The 16,378-nt window shown below is 45.2% G+C and overlaps 1 protein-coding gene across 1 annotated transcript in view; it reads right to left on the reverse strand.

Moving 5' to 3' along the window:
- Positions 1-1,929, reverse strand: part of col13a1 (collagen, type XIII, alpha 1) — a gene marked incomplete at both ends in the record, with an annotated part of 74,246 nt that extends 72,317 nt beyond the window's left edge. Inside the window, one exon of the mRNA XM_079568346.1 lies at positions 1,855-1,929. Coding sequence (XP_079424472.1) covers positions 1,855-1,929 — 75 coding nt within the window. The remainder of the gene's footprint in view (positions 1-1,854) is intronic.
- Between the last annotated feature and the right edge of the window lie 14,449 nt (positions 1,930-16,378).

Consider the following 16,378-nt stretch of genomic DNA (forward strand, 5'->3'; position numbering starts at 1 on the left):
CCCTCAGTCACAGCTCAGGCTCAGGTCGTGTTTTCGGGTCAGAAATGACGACAACACAAACATGCCACATCCAAAAACAGCGAGCAGAAAACACACAGAAGTTACCGGAAACCCCGTTCTCCCCGGAGGTCCCTGAAAGCAGCAGGAGAGAAAGGCTCAGAAAACACAGAAAAACACACAGAAATATCACAGAACCGTCAGGACGGGCTTTAAATCCGGCTGGACTGAGTCACTGTGAGGGACGAGGGTGGAAACAGGAGACATGGATTTAGTTTGTGCCTGATGTGAACGCTGTCAAAGTGAGACCGGGCTAAAAGTGAGACCAGGGCTGTGTCTGAAACCATCACATTACATCCTCTAAGCTCTAACACTAACAACTAACTTTGGCGCAGTGGCTTATGGGACGGCACATAGCTCCTAATCACCGGTTAGTTAGCATCAGAGGTCCTTATGCTAAAGTGGCTAAGATTTTTAGCCTAAGAGCTCTCACTAATCTGCTCGTTTCGGACGCAGCCCAAGCTCAAAGTGAACTTCTTGAGACTCCGGAGCAGAGGAGAATAATAATATCTGTAATCCAGCTGCAGCAGGATTCAGCTTCACTGCTCGGACTAAAACCTTTCTCACAGTTTAACACGTCGCACAGTCGGTGTTTAAGTTAGCCAGCTACCGCGGCTAGCATTTAACCTAAACGCAGTAAACATAAGTGCGGCTCACGTCTACAAACGCAGATGTGTCGTAACAGGGCAACAGTTGGGACCGACTGTAATATCACGTATTATACTGGAAATACTTGTAGCTACAGTAAAATACTGTAATTCTGGGAAATAGTTCAGTGATACAGTAAGTTATTGTAAAAGATTCAGTAGCAAGTTTAGTTACTGTGAATTTTACAGTTTCACAGGGAAACTGTTCCATTTACTGTAGTCACATGACAGCACTGAGGGCATTACAGTATTACCGTTAATGCTCTAATACAGGCCGGGGCCTTTATTTACTCAAGGGCATCGAGGACCAGGCCTTTATTGGAACCAGGCCACAATTAGAGACAGGCCTTTATTTCTATTTGAGCAAAACGGACGACCAGGAAAATGAAGAAAAACGAGATTTGTGTCCATTTGCACCTAAAATATGAGGTTTATTTATTAATGAACGTTTCAAACCCTCTCCCAGCGGCTGGAACATTGACGCCTTTTATTTTGTCGGGACAACAGGAAGTGTTTCGTTGCTGTTAGCGGAGCTTTGACATCAATGTCACTGCAGGTTTCTGTTTCGTTTTTACCGCGGACCGGATTATTTGTTGTTATCTTGTGTAAAAGGCCAGTTTAGACGGAGCGTTTGTGTTTGTGATCGATCATGAGACTGACCCGAGAGAAGACGAGACGCTCGCGCTGATGGGAGGAGTTATTTTGAGGCGTGGGACTGACCTGCACACGGAGCAGCTGGACGTGCTTTGAAGACGCGATGGAGACTTTATTAAAACCCTGGAGGGTCACACAACTCTCCCCCTGTTTCCAAATACAGTCACAGGAGGTTTGAAAAGTGGCTAAATCTGTGTCAAAGTTACGCTCGGATCAGCTCCTCCGCAGCGTCCCCCTCGGCCCGGGTTCCTGTTTGTTACTTCCTGCACGTGAGTTTTCATTTACATCAGTATGAGACAAATTCCTAACATGGGGAATATTTCTACCGCTATAGTTTCTAATAAAAGCCTCGGCCTGTTTTAGAGACCGGCTTTAATTTGCCTCCGCCAGCCGCGAACCCGGCCTCTGTCAGAGACCCGGCCCCTGTCGGAGACCTGGTGGGTCGGGTGGCGGAGGCAGCGCCTGATCCACGCACACCTCCTCCAGATGTTCTGACCCCGACCTTCCCTGAGCTCCTCATGCCCAGACACCCTGTGAGGAAGCTCATTTCGGCCGCTTGTATCTCGTCCATTCGGTCATTAAGACCTCCTGACCACAGGTGAGGAACGTAGATGGACTCAGCTCCGACACAGCGACTGAATCTGAATCTTCACTGCATTTTTCTGGGTGCTTTTCCATCTCTCTTTAGTCGTGTTTTTGTTGCTTTTTTCTTGTGATATTGTTGCTTTTTTTCTTGTGTTTTTGTTGCTTTTTTCTTGTGTTTTTGTTGCTCTTTTTCTTGCGTTATTGTTGCTCTTTTTCCTACATTTCTGCCTTCAGATTCAGAGATAATGCGCTCGGTTCAGGAGGACGTTTGTCGCCAGAACTAAGAAAAGTCGGCCCAAACAAAGCGGTGCTTTTGTGAGTGTAAAGATGAGGTCGTCTGGTCGCCCGGCCTTATATGGGCAGTGGGTGAACAGGAACAGCCTTGTATGAGCACAGGGCTAATCCTCTAAAGAAGGACTTCCTGTCTCCGCGTTCATAAAGGAAAGACAAACAGATGAAAGTGTGTCTGAAGGAGGCTCTCGAGGACGAGGCTCTCCAGGACGAGGCTCTTCAGGACGAGGCTCTTCAGGACGAGGCTCTCGAGGACGAGCCTCTTCAGGACGAGGCTCTTCAGGACGAGGCTCTCCAGGAGGAGCCTCTTCAGGAGGAGCTGAAGGAAGTGGAGCTAATTGGATGAAAACAGGAAGGCTTTTCTGTTTGCGCGGCAGATTTCAGGAGACACTCGGAGAACTGTGGTTACACAAAGTAACCGACACAATGGGCCTCGGTCTGAGGATCTGAGAGGATCTGGAAATGTTGACTTTATCCCTCACATACAACTCTATTTGGTTCTTTTTATTCATTGTTTACTGCACTGATCAATCATTTTCTTTGCTCCGAACACACTGAGCGCCAACAATCCAGAGCATTTTTCATGATATTTGTAGCACCACAGAGTATTCCAGGTTATAGCTATGGACACATGATGTGGCTCGTTTGAAAGACGAGACTCTGAGCTCTCCGTAGGTGAAAACAGTTTAAATCTGCATGCCTCCGGTTCTGAGAAATCTAAGCTAAACCGTTGCTAGCTTTGATCAAAATCACTGATTTGGAGATATTGTGTGTTTTATGAAAGTCTCTCCTTTCTGATTAACTCCTCTCTCCTCTGACACTAACGTTATGTGAAGAGGAAAACGCCTAAATGTTTCCGTTTCAAGTCCATTTTCAGCGACCTCTTTGTTGACATGTTTTGAAACACGCGTGATCTCGATCTCTTTTTACGGCGTGTGCATTTAAACAGCCTTGTTCTCAGATTGATCCAGATCGTGAGTTTTGCGTTAGAAAAACACTTCCGGTGTAAGTAACACATACTTTTTGGGAGCTATATAGTTGTGCCGACACTTTTTTTTTCAGATTGTGACTTTTCACAGGTTTTTGATGGTCATTTATTTCTCTTCTGTTCATCACAGAGCTACAAAACCACACATAAGGTGTATCAGAGGGTCTAGTTTTCGTTTTGGGCACTCAATGTGTTTTTAAACCTTTGCTCTGACAACGGCAAAAAAATAATACTTGATTCAAGTTATTTTTTTATATTATCTGTCAATGGAATAAGGCATTTTGCATTTGAGGCGAGACGCTGCAGGAGAATATGGGAAAATACGATTTAGAGACGTCTATTTAAACTATCTGTAACAGCAGGTTGATCACAGTGCTTTGTGTGACCACTTTCTAAATGTACAACAGGTCATTATGTCCCAAATGTGGGGATGCTTTGGTGATTTTAATGATATTTAAGTGCTGATAATGATAATGAAGTAATAGCCTAAATGTAATTGTTAAAGGAACAGGCCACCGTTTTTACACACTGAGATATGTTCTTACCTTAGCTTTGACGAGTTCTTTAGGACCTGTCTGATCAAAATCCGCGCAGTAATCTTCACTTTACTGTGCGGATGCCAAACTACTCCTGGTATTATTACGCCTTACAAACAAAATGCTAGCTTATCAGCTAAACCCATTTGAGATCTACAAACATCTTCTTCTGAGACACTGAACAGTGAAGAGGCACCAAGAGCCCCCACACCTGCAGCACAGAGGAGGCATCACAAGAGGAGCTACAGGAAACAACAAAAGGGACCAACGAGGAGATGGTGATAGACTGTGGAGGGAGCTGTGCAGGAGGAAGAGGAAGGACGAGGTGGAGCTGACCAGTGCAGGACACCACGCTCTGAGACGGGGACAAGCCCAGGAGGCAGTGCACCGTTTCAGATGATCAGAGGAGACGGGGCAGCTACAGTTTCTCCATCCTCCAAGGTCATGCGGGTGGAGTGGCTGAAGGACAACGAGATCATCGACCCGGCCGAGGACAGGAACTTCTACATCACCGTGGACCACAACCTGATCATCAAGCAGGCGCGTCTGTCCGACACGGCCAACTACACCTGTGTGGCCAAGAACATCGTGGCCAAGCGCAAGAGCTCCACCGCCGTGGTCATCGTCTACGGATTTCCCATCAACCATTGCTCCTCCTGTGACCAAAACAGTGAAGATGGCGGCCGCGACACAACCATCTTTCACCAAAGAAAAAAAGAGTGGAAAAAGAGTGGTGCGCACTGAATGGGTGCTGCTGCCGGATGCTCTCTCATCGAATGCAATTTCTCCATCTGTGAGATCAATAAAGTGTCATCTTATCTTAATATAGTTCCCCCCTTTTATCCGCTTAGAAAATCCACATTGTTTAATTTTGTGTAATTATACTTTGTAGTGGAACACTTCACGTAACCATATTTAAATAGGGAAAACGTGGAAGAGCTTGGTAGCTTCTATCTTGACCTGGTTTGGAGCTATAGAGGAGAGAGGGAGAGGCTAAATGCTAACGCCGTCTGCGCTGTGTTTACGTGACTGAAGATCAGACAGGTCCTAAAGAACTCGTCAAAGCTCAGGTAAGAACATATATCAGTATGGAAAAACGGGGGACTATTCCTTTAAACTGGTTTAGACTATAGTTTAAGCTTAAACTTGTTTTAATGGCGTTGTGTCTGTAGTATCTGGCACGGATGAAATGGGCTTTTCGCTTGCAGCCGTCTGACTCCGATCAGTGCAGTAGCTCCTGATCCTCGGCACAAAGATGTGAGGTGGTCTGTGAGGCGACGCTCTTAAAAACGAGGTCTTGAGTGGGCATGTGCGGGATCAACAATAACATTCAACGTGCGTATAGGATTATTACTCGTCTCATTGCAGAGAGAGAAGCGTAGCTATGATTTAAGTTGATCAGAACATCAGGCTCCAGACGGGTTTATCGAGCGGGTTTATTTCTGCAGAGAAGTGCAGGGGAAGTCCTGTAACATGCGGAGTCGCTCAGGCCTCTGTTGTTCTGACTCTGGCACAGCGCGGTGTTGACGAGACACTGACAGATCCTCATCCCAGAGAGAGGAGGCTCCACGGTTCTATTTTAAATCTTTGTCCCCGTCTCACTGACCTACGATCTGAGACTTTCCCCTCGACCAGGGACGGAGCTAATCGTGCAGTGTGTTCACTCAGAGGAACCGCTTTATTCCTTTAACCCCTGAACTCCCACCTGAACCGAGCACATTTTCTCCAGTTTGGCTTTACCCCAATCCAAAAGCTTCTGGGAAAAAGCTGTGAAAATAGCAACAAAACTGAAAACAATGATGGAAATGTGATTAAAAAAGTGAGGAAAAATAGATTAAAAAGTGGCAAAAATGTGACCAAAAAACGACAAAAAATGTGATAAAAATTTGACGGAAAAATGAAAAAAAAAAGTGACAAAAAATGACCCAAAAAAATGAAAAAAATTGATAAAAAATTACAAAAATGTGACAAAAAATTACAAAAAAATTACAAAAAAAAGTTACATAAATGAGTTGAATACCCAACAAAAAAATGATGGAAAAAGTGTGGAAAAAGATCCTCTCGTAAATTATTTGTCACTTTTTGTCCTTTTTTTTGGCCATTTTTTGTGACATTTTTGCCACTTTTTTATAATTTTTTCGTCTTTTTTTTGTCAATTTTTTTGTCAATTTTTTTGTCAATTTTTTTGTCCATTTTTTTGTCCATTTTTTGTCCATTTTCTAGTCCAATTTTTCTCATTTTTTGTCTGTTTTTGTGACATTTTTGCCACTTTTTCATCATTTTTTTCGTCATTTTTTTGTAAATTTTTCGTCATTTTTCGTAAATTTTTTGTCATTTTTTGTCAATTTTTTTGTAATTTTTTTGTCAATTTTTTGTCATTTTTCGTAATTTTTTGTCACATTTCTGTCTTTTTTTGTCATTTTTTTTGTCATTTTTTCATCTTTTTTTGTCTCAGTTTTCTCTATCTTTTCTCACTTTTTTGTCACATCATCATTGTTTTCGTCTCAGTTCTGTCGCTATTTTCTCTCCTTTTTTCAGAAGCTTTTGGATTGGGGTAAAGCCAAACTAGAGAAAATGTGCTCGGTTCTGGTGGGAGTTAAGGGGTTAAAGCAGATGTTTTCACTTTACATGAAATAAGAAATTCCACTTATTCCAGACGTTTTTACTCAGTCATGAAGGAGAAATAATATTGTTTTTGCTCGGAGCGAAGGCGGGTTTTCCTGAGCTTTCCGGACGCTGAGCCGTGTGAGTGCAGTGCAGTGTCCGCAGCAGCAGGGGGCGGTACTTACAGGAGGACCTGCAACACAAAACACAAGAACAACACAGGGTTAGAACTTCACTGAACATCCTCTGCAAAAGAGCTGGTTCATATTTCCCATAAACTGTAACGGTCTTTCAGAATCTTGAGCAATGATCCATCGTCCTACAGACCCTGTTTCCATCTCCACACATGACCACGACACTGGGGGCCGCCATTGCTGTAGTACCTCCATATCGCCACTAGTCTCCCATTGAAAAGCATTGGAGTTTAGACGCCTTAAAAACAACTGTAACGCCTGGTTTCAATACAATTTCAATAGCTACACGTCACGCAAGGGCGGAGCCTACAGTGAAGATCCCGCCCTTATGCCCTTTTTAGGAACAGGCTTGGTCAGAGCTGGGGAGGAGGAGTCTGTAAATCCGCCATGACTTCCCCCTCGACCGCAGTCATGATGGTAAACGGGGAAACGGGGAGGAGGGAGCAGGAGGCGTCCAATGTGTCAATAATCTTGCACCCGAACCACTCAGTTCATTTATACAGAGACAAAACAGTAATAGAGTCACCAGATATTTGATATACATTATAATCAGCAAAAACAATGTCCATAAACAGTGCATTGCTTCTCTTGCGCTGTAACAGATCCATCATTTTATAAAACCGAGTTAGCGGCCTGTCTGCATCAGCTGTTGCCGACCATTCACCAAAACATCCGGCGAAAATTGCGGAGGTAAACAATAACAGCGATCGCTCGTGTCAAAAAGATTCTTGGGAAAAAAAGCACCAAAACAGCCACAAAAAATGAGAAGAAAACAAGGATGTAAACGCGACAAAAATGTGGCAAAAATTCTACAAAAATGTCACACACAAAAAAAAAAAGAAAGAAAGAAAAAATACATACACAACACAGCAACAACCCGAGGAAAAAGATCAGTTTTGTGGGTCTTAGCTTTCAAATGAGGTGTTACACAGGCCTATATAACAGCCAAAGAGGACAGAAGGCATTCGCTTCAGGCGGGGGGTAAGAGGTTAAACAACAGTCGGGCAGATCGTGGCTCTGGGATCAGCTTCTCTTTATGTGATGATGTGGCTGATTACCATAATGTAAACACAGATGCGCCGCTTTTACGCAATGAATCCTGATCTTTCGACAGTTTCACTCAAATAAATAATAACTATAAAGTCACAGCGAGTCATTGAGAGGGCTTTTCCACCAAGGTGTTGGTTCAGAGCTGGTTCTGGTGCCGGGTTGGTTCCAGACTGACTTGGTTTTCCACCAAAATGAGAGCTGTGCCTTTTGTCATAGCAACGCTTTGGGAAGTCAACATCAAAAATGGATATTAACATCTTACTACAGCCACTTCTGGTTATAAAATACAGAAAAATAAGTTTATGTTTCAGTCACAGCAGCCGTTAACATTTTGATTTCTTCTTTCTAACTCTTGTTTTAGCGTAGCGCAGCGGTTAGTGCTCTCGCTTCACAGCTAGAAGGTCTGGGTTCGATTCCCACCAGGGACGGGGCCTTTCTGTGTGGAGTTTGCATGTTCTCCCCGTGTCTGCGTAGGTTTCCTCCGGGTACTCCGGTTTCCCCTACCACTAAAAACATGCACAATAGGCCAGGATGAAAGATGTGTGTGAGTGAATGTATGGTGGTGTCAGAGGGTCCGTTGGCGCAGACGTGTGTAGTCGTGAAAGCGCTTCTGACAGTCTCCCCCAGGGGAAACTGAAGCTACAAACATAGCTTTCCACCACCGAGTATGGAGTGAATGTTCAACTGTCTCATGTAAAGCGCTTTGTGACTATATGTCTGTGAAAGGCGCTATATAAATAAAGATCTTCTTCTTCTTCTTCTTCTTCTAAAGAGGATAAAGCAAAACAACAGTTTCCTCCACAGAGACTGTTTTAGCTTCTCCAGGAAGTTCTAAGCACAAACTAACTAATATAGATTGTTTGTTGGAGGATTAAGCCACGCCCCCAGCCGCTGACATCACTGGTGCTCGATTCTTGGTCCAGCTTTTAACTGGTTCCCGACCGGCACCAGATTTTGGAACCAAGAGCCAGCGTTTTTTCAGTGGAAAACGAAAGAACCGGTTCTGAAACTGGAACTGGCCCAGAACCAGCACCGGCACCAGCCTGGTGGGAAAGGGCTGGGAGAGTCTTTGGCCTCAAGTCCAAGTGAAGTCTCGAGTCACAAACAGCAAGTCCCAAGTCAAGTCTTTTGGCAGCTTTGGTCAAGTAAGTCTCAAGTCCCGAAAATTGCAACTCGGGTCTGATTCGAGTCAGGTCATGTGACTGGAGTCTCCCACCTCTGGTAAAAGGTTTGCAAACACATCTGGTCATGGAGACACTGAGACTCTGGTTTGTGTGGTCATCGGCCGTAGCCCTGGATATAACATCACACAGCCCGACCCTCCCTCTCTCTGCGGAGACGTCTGTGAAGCTCATCAGCTCCGTCAGTGATGGACGTCTGACTCTGAAGGAGCTTCAAACAGAAGCTTCATGACTTTAGCAGCAGCTCCTCCGCCTCAGAGTCACGTCACAGAAAACACTCTTCTCCGGGAGACCTTATCAAACCTTTACGGCGCCCGAACATCGGCTCATCAGGGCTTTTACGAGGACACAGACCTTCAGGCAGAAGGTTTATGTGGACCATCTAAAGAGGACCGGTCCATTATCAGAGTCTGTGAAACACGACACAAAGAAAGCACTAATACTGTTAGTCAAGTACTTTCTCTGTCAGCTTTTACTTTACGGCTTCAAAATATCCAAACTGTCTTCAATCAACCAACGGTCCTTTATACGACGCACAGGGCGACCAGAGCTTCACCACAAACAGGAACAAATACAAAAGCATTAAAACAACAGAAGAAATGAAACTGTTCAGTAAAGTGTCCCTGCGCTCGGGCTTCAGTCGACTCGGGTAAAACCAATCAACAACTCAGGACCTTCTGCAAAACATCATCAGTTTAGAATAATTCAAGTGCAAAACATTTACTGTTTAATGAAGTCAGTTTGGACTGTATTTCATGTAACAATGTCCCTTAAAAATCCTCTTGTGACCCCCCAGAGGTCAGGGTTCGGGTCTCGGACTAGTTTGAACATTAACGTCGAGGCGGAACATTTGTCTGTGTTTCAGTGGGAAAATAAACAATGTTATAAACAAGCGGCGAGGTGTACATTAAGCTCCTGAGCAAAGATGCCTGTACCAGAGCCCTGTGGCCCTGTGGCCCTGTGGCCCTGTGGCCCTGTGGCCCTGTAGCCCTGTAGCCCTGTAGCCCTGTAGCCCTGTAGCCCTGTAGTCCGGTAGTCCTGTAGACCTGTAGTCCTGTAGTCCTGTAGCCCTGTAGCCCTGTAGCCCTGTAGTCCTGTAGCCCTGTAGCCCTGTAGCCCTGTAGCCCTGTAGTCCTGTAGTCCGGTAGTCCTGTAGACCTGTAGTCCTGTAGTCCTGTAGCCCTGTAGCCCTGTAGTCCGGTAGTCCTGTAGACCTGTAGTCCTGTAGCCCTGTAGCCCTGTAGCCCTGTAGCCCTGTAGCTCTGTAGCCCTGTAGCCCTGTAGCCCTGTAGCCCTGTAGCCCTGTAGTCCTGTAGCCCTGTAGCCCTGTAGACCTGTAGCCCTGTAGTCCTGTAGCCCTGTAGTCCTGTAGCCCTGTAGCCCTGTAGTCCTGTAGACCTGTAGCCCTGTAGTCCTGTAGCCCTGTAGCCCTGTAGCCCTGTAGACCTGTAGCCCTGTAGTCCTGTAGCCCTGTAGTCCTGTGGCCCTGTAGACCTGTGGCCCTGTCGTCCTGTGGCCCTGTGGCCCTGTGGCCCTGCGGCCCTGCAGCCCTGTAGCCCTGTAGCCCTGTAGTCCTGTAGTCCTGTAGTCCTGTAGCCCTGTAGTCCTGTAGACCTGTGGCCCTGTGGCCCTGTGGCCCTGTGGCCCTGCGGCCCTGCAGCCCTGAAGCCCTGTAGCCCTGTAGCCCTGTAGCCCTGTAGCCCTGTAGACCTGTAGCCCTGTAGACCTGTAGCCCTGTAGACCTGTAGCCCTGTAGACCTGTAGCCCTGTAGCCCTGTGGCCCTGTAGCCCTGTAGACCTGTAGCCCTGTAGACCTGTAGCCCTGTAGACCTGTAGACCTGTAGCCCTGTAGACCTGTAGCCCTGTGGCCCTGTAGCCCTGTAGACCTGTAGCCCTGTGGCCCTGTAGCCCTGTAGACCTGTAGACCTGTGGCCCTGTAGCCCTGTAATGATCCTCATATAGTTTGTCCCGTGTCTTTCCTCCGTCTCCACAGCCGTCGCTCACACAGGTTTAACTTTTCTCTCACACAGACTCATTCACATGGAATCAACTACAGCACAGAGGACACAGAGGAGAGAGGACACAGAGGAGAGAGGACACAGAGGAGAGAGGACGTGGATCTGTGAGTGATTCTGGAGGAGCAGGTAACACTGAGCACTGACCAAAAATGAAGTTTAAAGGAATAGGCCACCGTTTTTACATACTGAGATATGTTCTTACCTGAGCTTTGACGAGTTCTTTAGGACCTGTCTGGTCTTCGGTCACGTAAACACAGCGCAGACGGCGTTAGCATTTAGCCTCTCCCTCTCTCCTCTATAGCTCCAAAACAGGTCAAGATAGAAGCTACCAAGCTCTTCCACGTTTTCCCGATTTAAATATGGTTACGTGAAGTGTTACACCGAATTTACACCAGGAGCTATTACTGAATGTGACGTACGCGGTGCGTGATTCGTGCGCATTTTCAAAAGCGCAAATTTCCACATACGGCGTCAGAGCAGCTAAAGCTACGTGTGTGTCTCTGCTCTTCCCCAAAACACTTGGGATCATTTTGCCTGTAACATGGGTGAGTGATAACATTTCTCATGCCTGCATATTCTTCACGTTGTCTTTGTAAAATTTGTGTTGAGCATCGTAAAGTGTGCTGTACTTCTCCACTTCTCAACTTTTCGTCGTCCATCACAAACACAAGGATGCCGCGTGTTGTGAACTTCGAAAAATCAACAGAAAACGTATTTTGACAGGGTGTCGGAAGTTTACTTTGAAAGACTGTACCATTTTCCCGCGAATTTGCCGCGTATACGCGTCCGAATTAGAACTCCATTCTAATTTAGGCGCAGCCTCGCGTCAACACGTCCGCCCGACACGCGTATAACAATGCTAGTGTAAATATCATGATAGCTTAGAGTGGAAAAAAGTGACGCGCGTGTGCTGCGCTACAACGCTTACGCGCTGTAATTCCTCTGGTGTAAATTCGGCATTACACTACAAAGTATAATTACACAACAATGTGGATTTTCTAAGTGGATAAAAGGGGGAACTATATTGTAAGGCGTAATAATACCAGGAGTAATTTGGCATCCGCGCAGTAAAGTGAAGATTACTGCGCGGATTTCGAACTACTCCTGGTATTATTACGCCTTACAATATAGTTCCCCCTTTTATCCGCTTAGAAAATCCACATTGTTTAATTGTGTGTAATTATACTTTGTAGTGGAACACTTCACGTAACCATATTTAAATAGGGAAAACGTGGAAGAGCTTGGTAGCTTCTATCTTGACCTGTTTTGGAGCTATAGAGGAGAGAGGGAGAGGCTAAATGCTAACGCCGTCTGCGCTGTGTGTACGTGACTGAAGATCAGACAGGTCCTAAAGAACTCGTCAAAGCTCAGGTAAGAACATATCTCAGTGTGGAAGAACGGTGGCCTGTTCCTTTAAACCCAGGAAACGTAAACAAGCCACAATATTGTATTTTAACTCAACATCAGCTGCAGCACATGCGAGTCCACATTAGGACATGATGGACTTAATGAGCTCCATGTAAACACGACGCCATCACACGACTCGTTTCCCATTGACGTAACACGGTCGCCGCGGTCGCCTTCATCTCCGTCACTCCGGAGCCTTTAGAGAAACGTGACGGATGTTCTCGGTAAACTCTCCTCCAGGACCCTCTGTCTGACAAACCCAGATGCCCTTCCCTGTTATAAGAACTGAGCACTTCCTGGACCGACAGCTGAGTGGGGTCTAATCCTGGAGCGCCTCAGTTTCAGTCCAGCCTTTGATCCGAGTCCAGCGGTAATCCTGCCCCCCGTGCACGCCCCTGGGCCCCCGTGCACGCCCCTGGGCCCCCGTGCACGCCCCTGGGCCCCCGTGCACGCCCGCAGGACTATATTTACATATTTACTCCGGGAAACAACGACGACTGGAGCAGGACCGTCTGGAACCAGGGTCAAACGTAACGCTCTTTAAAGGGGGGTATTAAGCAAAATGGACTTTTTCAAGCTTTACATCATGTTATTGTGTCATTCCCTCATTAAAAACATGCCTGAAGTGTTGCCTTGGCACATTCACGTATTTCTGAGTAATCTGTAAAAACTCTGAGGGCGGCCATTTTAGGGAGTTTACTCTTTAACACTGTGACACGTGACTGAGCTGTGATGACGACAACATGGATTTGATCACTTTTATTAAATTTGGCTTGTGCAGAATTTTTTTTATTATTATTATTAACCCCTTAACTCCCACCTGAACCGAGCACATTTTCTCCAGTTTGGCTTTACCCCAATCCAAAAGCTTCTGGTAAGAAGGTGTGAAAATAGCGACAAAACTGAGACGAAAAAGAATGATGAACATGTGAGAAAGAAAGTGACCAAAATTTGACTAAAAAAAGGCCAAAAAATGACAAAAATGTGACAAAAAATGGCAAAAAAATAACAAAAAAATGACAAAAAAACACACAAAAAATGACCGAAAATGTGACAAAAAATGACCAAAATTTGACAAAAAAAATACAAAAAAGGCCAAAAAATTGACAAAAAATAACAAAAAAAATACCCCAAAAAATTACCAAAAAAGGGACAAAAATATTACAAAAATTTGACCAAAAAAAGACAAAAAATGGACAAAAATTTGACAAAAAAATTACAAAAAAATCAACAACAAAAAAGACAAAAAATTTGACAAAAATTTTACCAAAAAATTTGACCAAAAAATTACTAAAAAATCAACAACAAAAAAGACAAAAAATGTGACAAAAAATGACAATACAAATGACAAAAGAGTTACAAAATGAGTTAAATAACCCCCCCCAAAAAAAAGATGGAAAAAAAATCTGATGACGTGAGGAAAAAGATCCATCTAGATGAGTTTTGTAGATCTTTCAAATGAGGCGTTACACTGGCCTACAGGATTTGGGTAAAGCTGAACTGGAGAAAATGCTCTCGGTTCAGGCGGGAGTTAAGAGGTTAAATGAGCTCCTGTCGATAAACAGTGGTTGCTCATGAATCACTGAGGGTGGGGCCGAGGGGGGAGTGGCTTATGGGATGGCACATGGCTCCTAATCACTGGTTCGTTTCCCCTAGAGGTCCTTATGCTAACGTGGCTATGATAGTTAGCATTGAGGCTCCTTTCCCTAACTCCTTCCTCACTGACAGCCCGATGTGCAGATGAATATTTCGGTCTCGGTGTCGGGACTCCGTGAGGTTCCTCATCAGGAGCAGAGGCAGAGAGTGGGAGGGCATCAGGAGCAGCAGGAGGGACAGTAAATCTGCAGTGATCCGTCTGAAGGAAAAGGGCTTGTCTGGAAAATCCATCCCGGTCTGTCCCAGGACCGACATAAACCCGGAATGTGGACCCGCCCCAGACCGGCTCCGGGGCCGCCTTCGGGTCCCGGCGAAATGACAGTAAATACGACACAATACTGGAGAAGTTTAGCTCAAGAGACGATCAGCTGGGTCTGTTTGAATGAAGACAGAGACGATGATTTCAGATGATTCTTCCAGGCTTACATCTGTGTTTGCATTAAGGGCAGATGTTCGCTTCTCCACTGCTTTATCCAACATCTCCAGAACAAAGTGTTGGAGACTTTTTTTAACCCTAACCCTGCCCTGGGGTGGACTGACTGAAGTAAGACTGCTAATCTGTGCCATCAGCCCCTCGACCATACTCATACTCGTACTCATTCATGAGGTCCCGATACCATTTGACGTGCGGCCAGTGCACCTACGAGGCGCAGCTACGAGGCGCAGCTACGAGGCGCAGCTACGAGGCGCAGCTACGAGGCGCAGCTACGAGGCGCAGCTACGAGGCGCAGCTACGAGGCGCAGCTACGAGGCGCAGCTACGAGGCGCAGCTCTCAGCTGAGGAGAGAAGAAGCAACAAACTGGAGAATAGTTTAGTGTAAACACAATAATCCACATAGAGCTGACTTTATTACAGACTGCGCTCTCTAAACCAGAGTCTGAGCTGGATTTAACCAGAGCTAAACGTTGTTAGCGCTGCAGCGTCTGCAGTGTTTACAACATACAGGCTAACGATGCTAACTCGCGGCTAGCAGTTTTGGCCATTCTGACGCCGTTTTATGCCCAGAGGTTTATTCATCTGAAAAACTAACCCAGTAGGGTTGTGTAGGGTTGTGCCGATGGACGATGTAGAGCCACCATCATGATGCCACGCCCCCTCCTGTCAGAAACAGGCACTGATCTTCTGTAGGCCTGGTAAACCTACAAACTTTGCAGGGATTGCACTGTACATTAAATCACGGATGTAACTAATATGCAAATAATAAGGTCCGGTCTACATTTGTATTAGTGTGGTAAGAGCACTGGTATTGAAGAATTCACGCTCTGAATAAGTCTCCTCCTCTCAGACTTTACGCACGAGTTTTAACACATTTCTGTTGCAAAAGTCGTGTCCGTGACTCTGTTCAGATCATGTTTAGTTTAGATCCATTTATCTGCAATCTCACATTTTCCTAACATACATAGTAATATGCAGCTTCTATATAAGCTATGGAAATGTCTTTAAAAAAATGCTTATAATGAGAAATAGACGATATCATCGTCCATCACGATGGTTCACTGTAAACATCGTCAACGGCCAATTAAGGGACATCGCCCAACCCTATAACCCAGCGACTAAAAAGTCCTCAGAAAATCCAGATTAAAGACAAACAGCATGTTTATATTGAGGGAAATGAGCTGCAGCAGAACAATGAAAACGCTGTAGCTTCTCGCTAAGTTACTACAAACACACGAGAAAATCCACAGGAGCTGAAGTAAAGACGAAAAGAGACCATTTAAGAAACATCTCAATACTATTGTTAAATAAAAACACATAAATGAATAAAGCTCAGACATTGGGAGCTTTAGGACATGGACTTTTCTGTCTGTGATGGACAGAGACATAAAAATAAAAAATTATATTGAATGAAAATAAATAAATAAATGGCATCAGCACAATTCTAATATAACTGCTCTTAAATGTGTCGCCGACTTTACTTAAGGAAATGTACACGAGTAAATTAAATAATTACAAACCAATCTGCTGTGAAAAAGTAAGAATGTTGAAGAAAATGCCTTGTACTCGTATCGGTATTCGGTATCGGCGAGTACTTAAATCCAAGTACTCGTATCGGTTTTAGAAAAAGTGGTATCGGTGCCTCCCTAACCACCAACAACCACTCACTACATTCAGGCTCCGCCCATCCAAGCCCCACCCAGGCCCTCCAGGAGCTGCTGGTCCTTCCGGTCTCACCGGTGGCGTCAGGAGACTCAGGTTTGGTCACAGTGAACCGTGGGCGGCAGAAGCTTCTGTGAGGGTTCGTGTTCATCAGGAGGAATCACACAGGAGGAGTTATTAATGAGGAATGAGCAGCAGGAGGCGACTGTGCAAAGTTCATCCTGACCCACAGAGTTCAGGACCGCTAAGCATCATGGGATCGAAAATTATAAACTAATGGAGATTTTAAAGTTAAAATACTGGAGTTCTTGTTCACATTTAACCCCTTAACTCCCGCCTGAACAGAGAGGATCTTTTTCCTCACGTCATCACATTTTTTTCCATCATTTTTTTGTTTGGTGTTCAACTCATT

Source organism: Gobius niger, assembly GCF_951799975.1.
Source record: "Gobius niger genome assembly, chromosome: 12".
Lineage (NCBI taxonomy): Eukaryota > Metazoa > Chordata > Actinopteri > Gobiiformes > Gobiidae > Gobius > Gobius niger.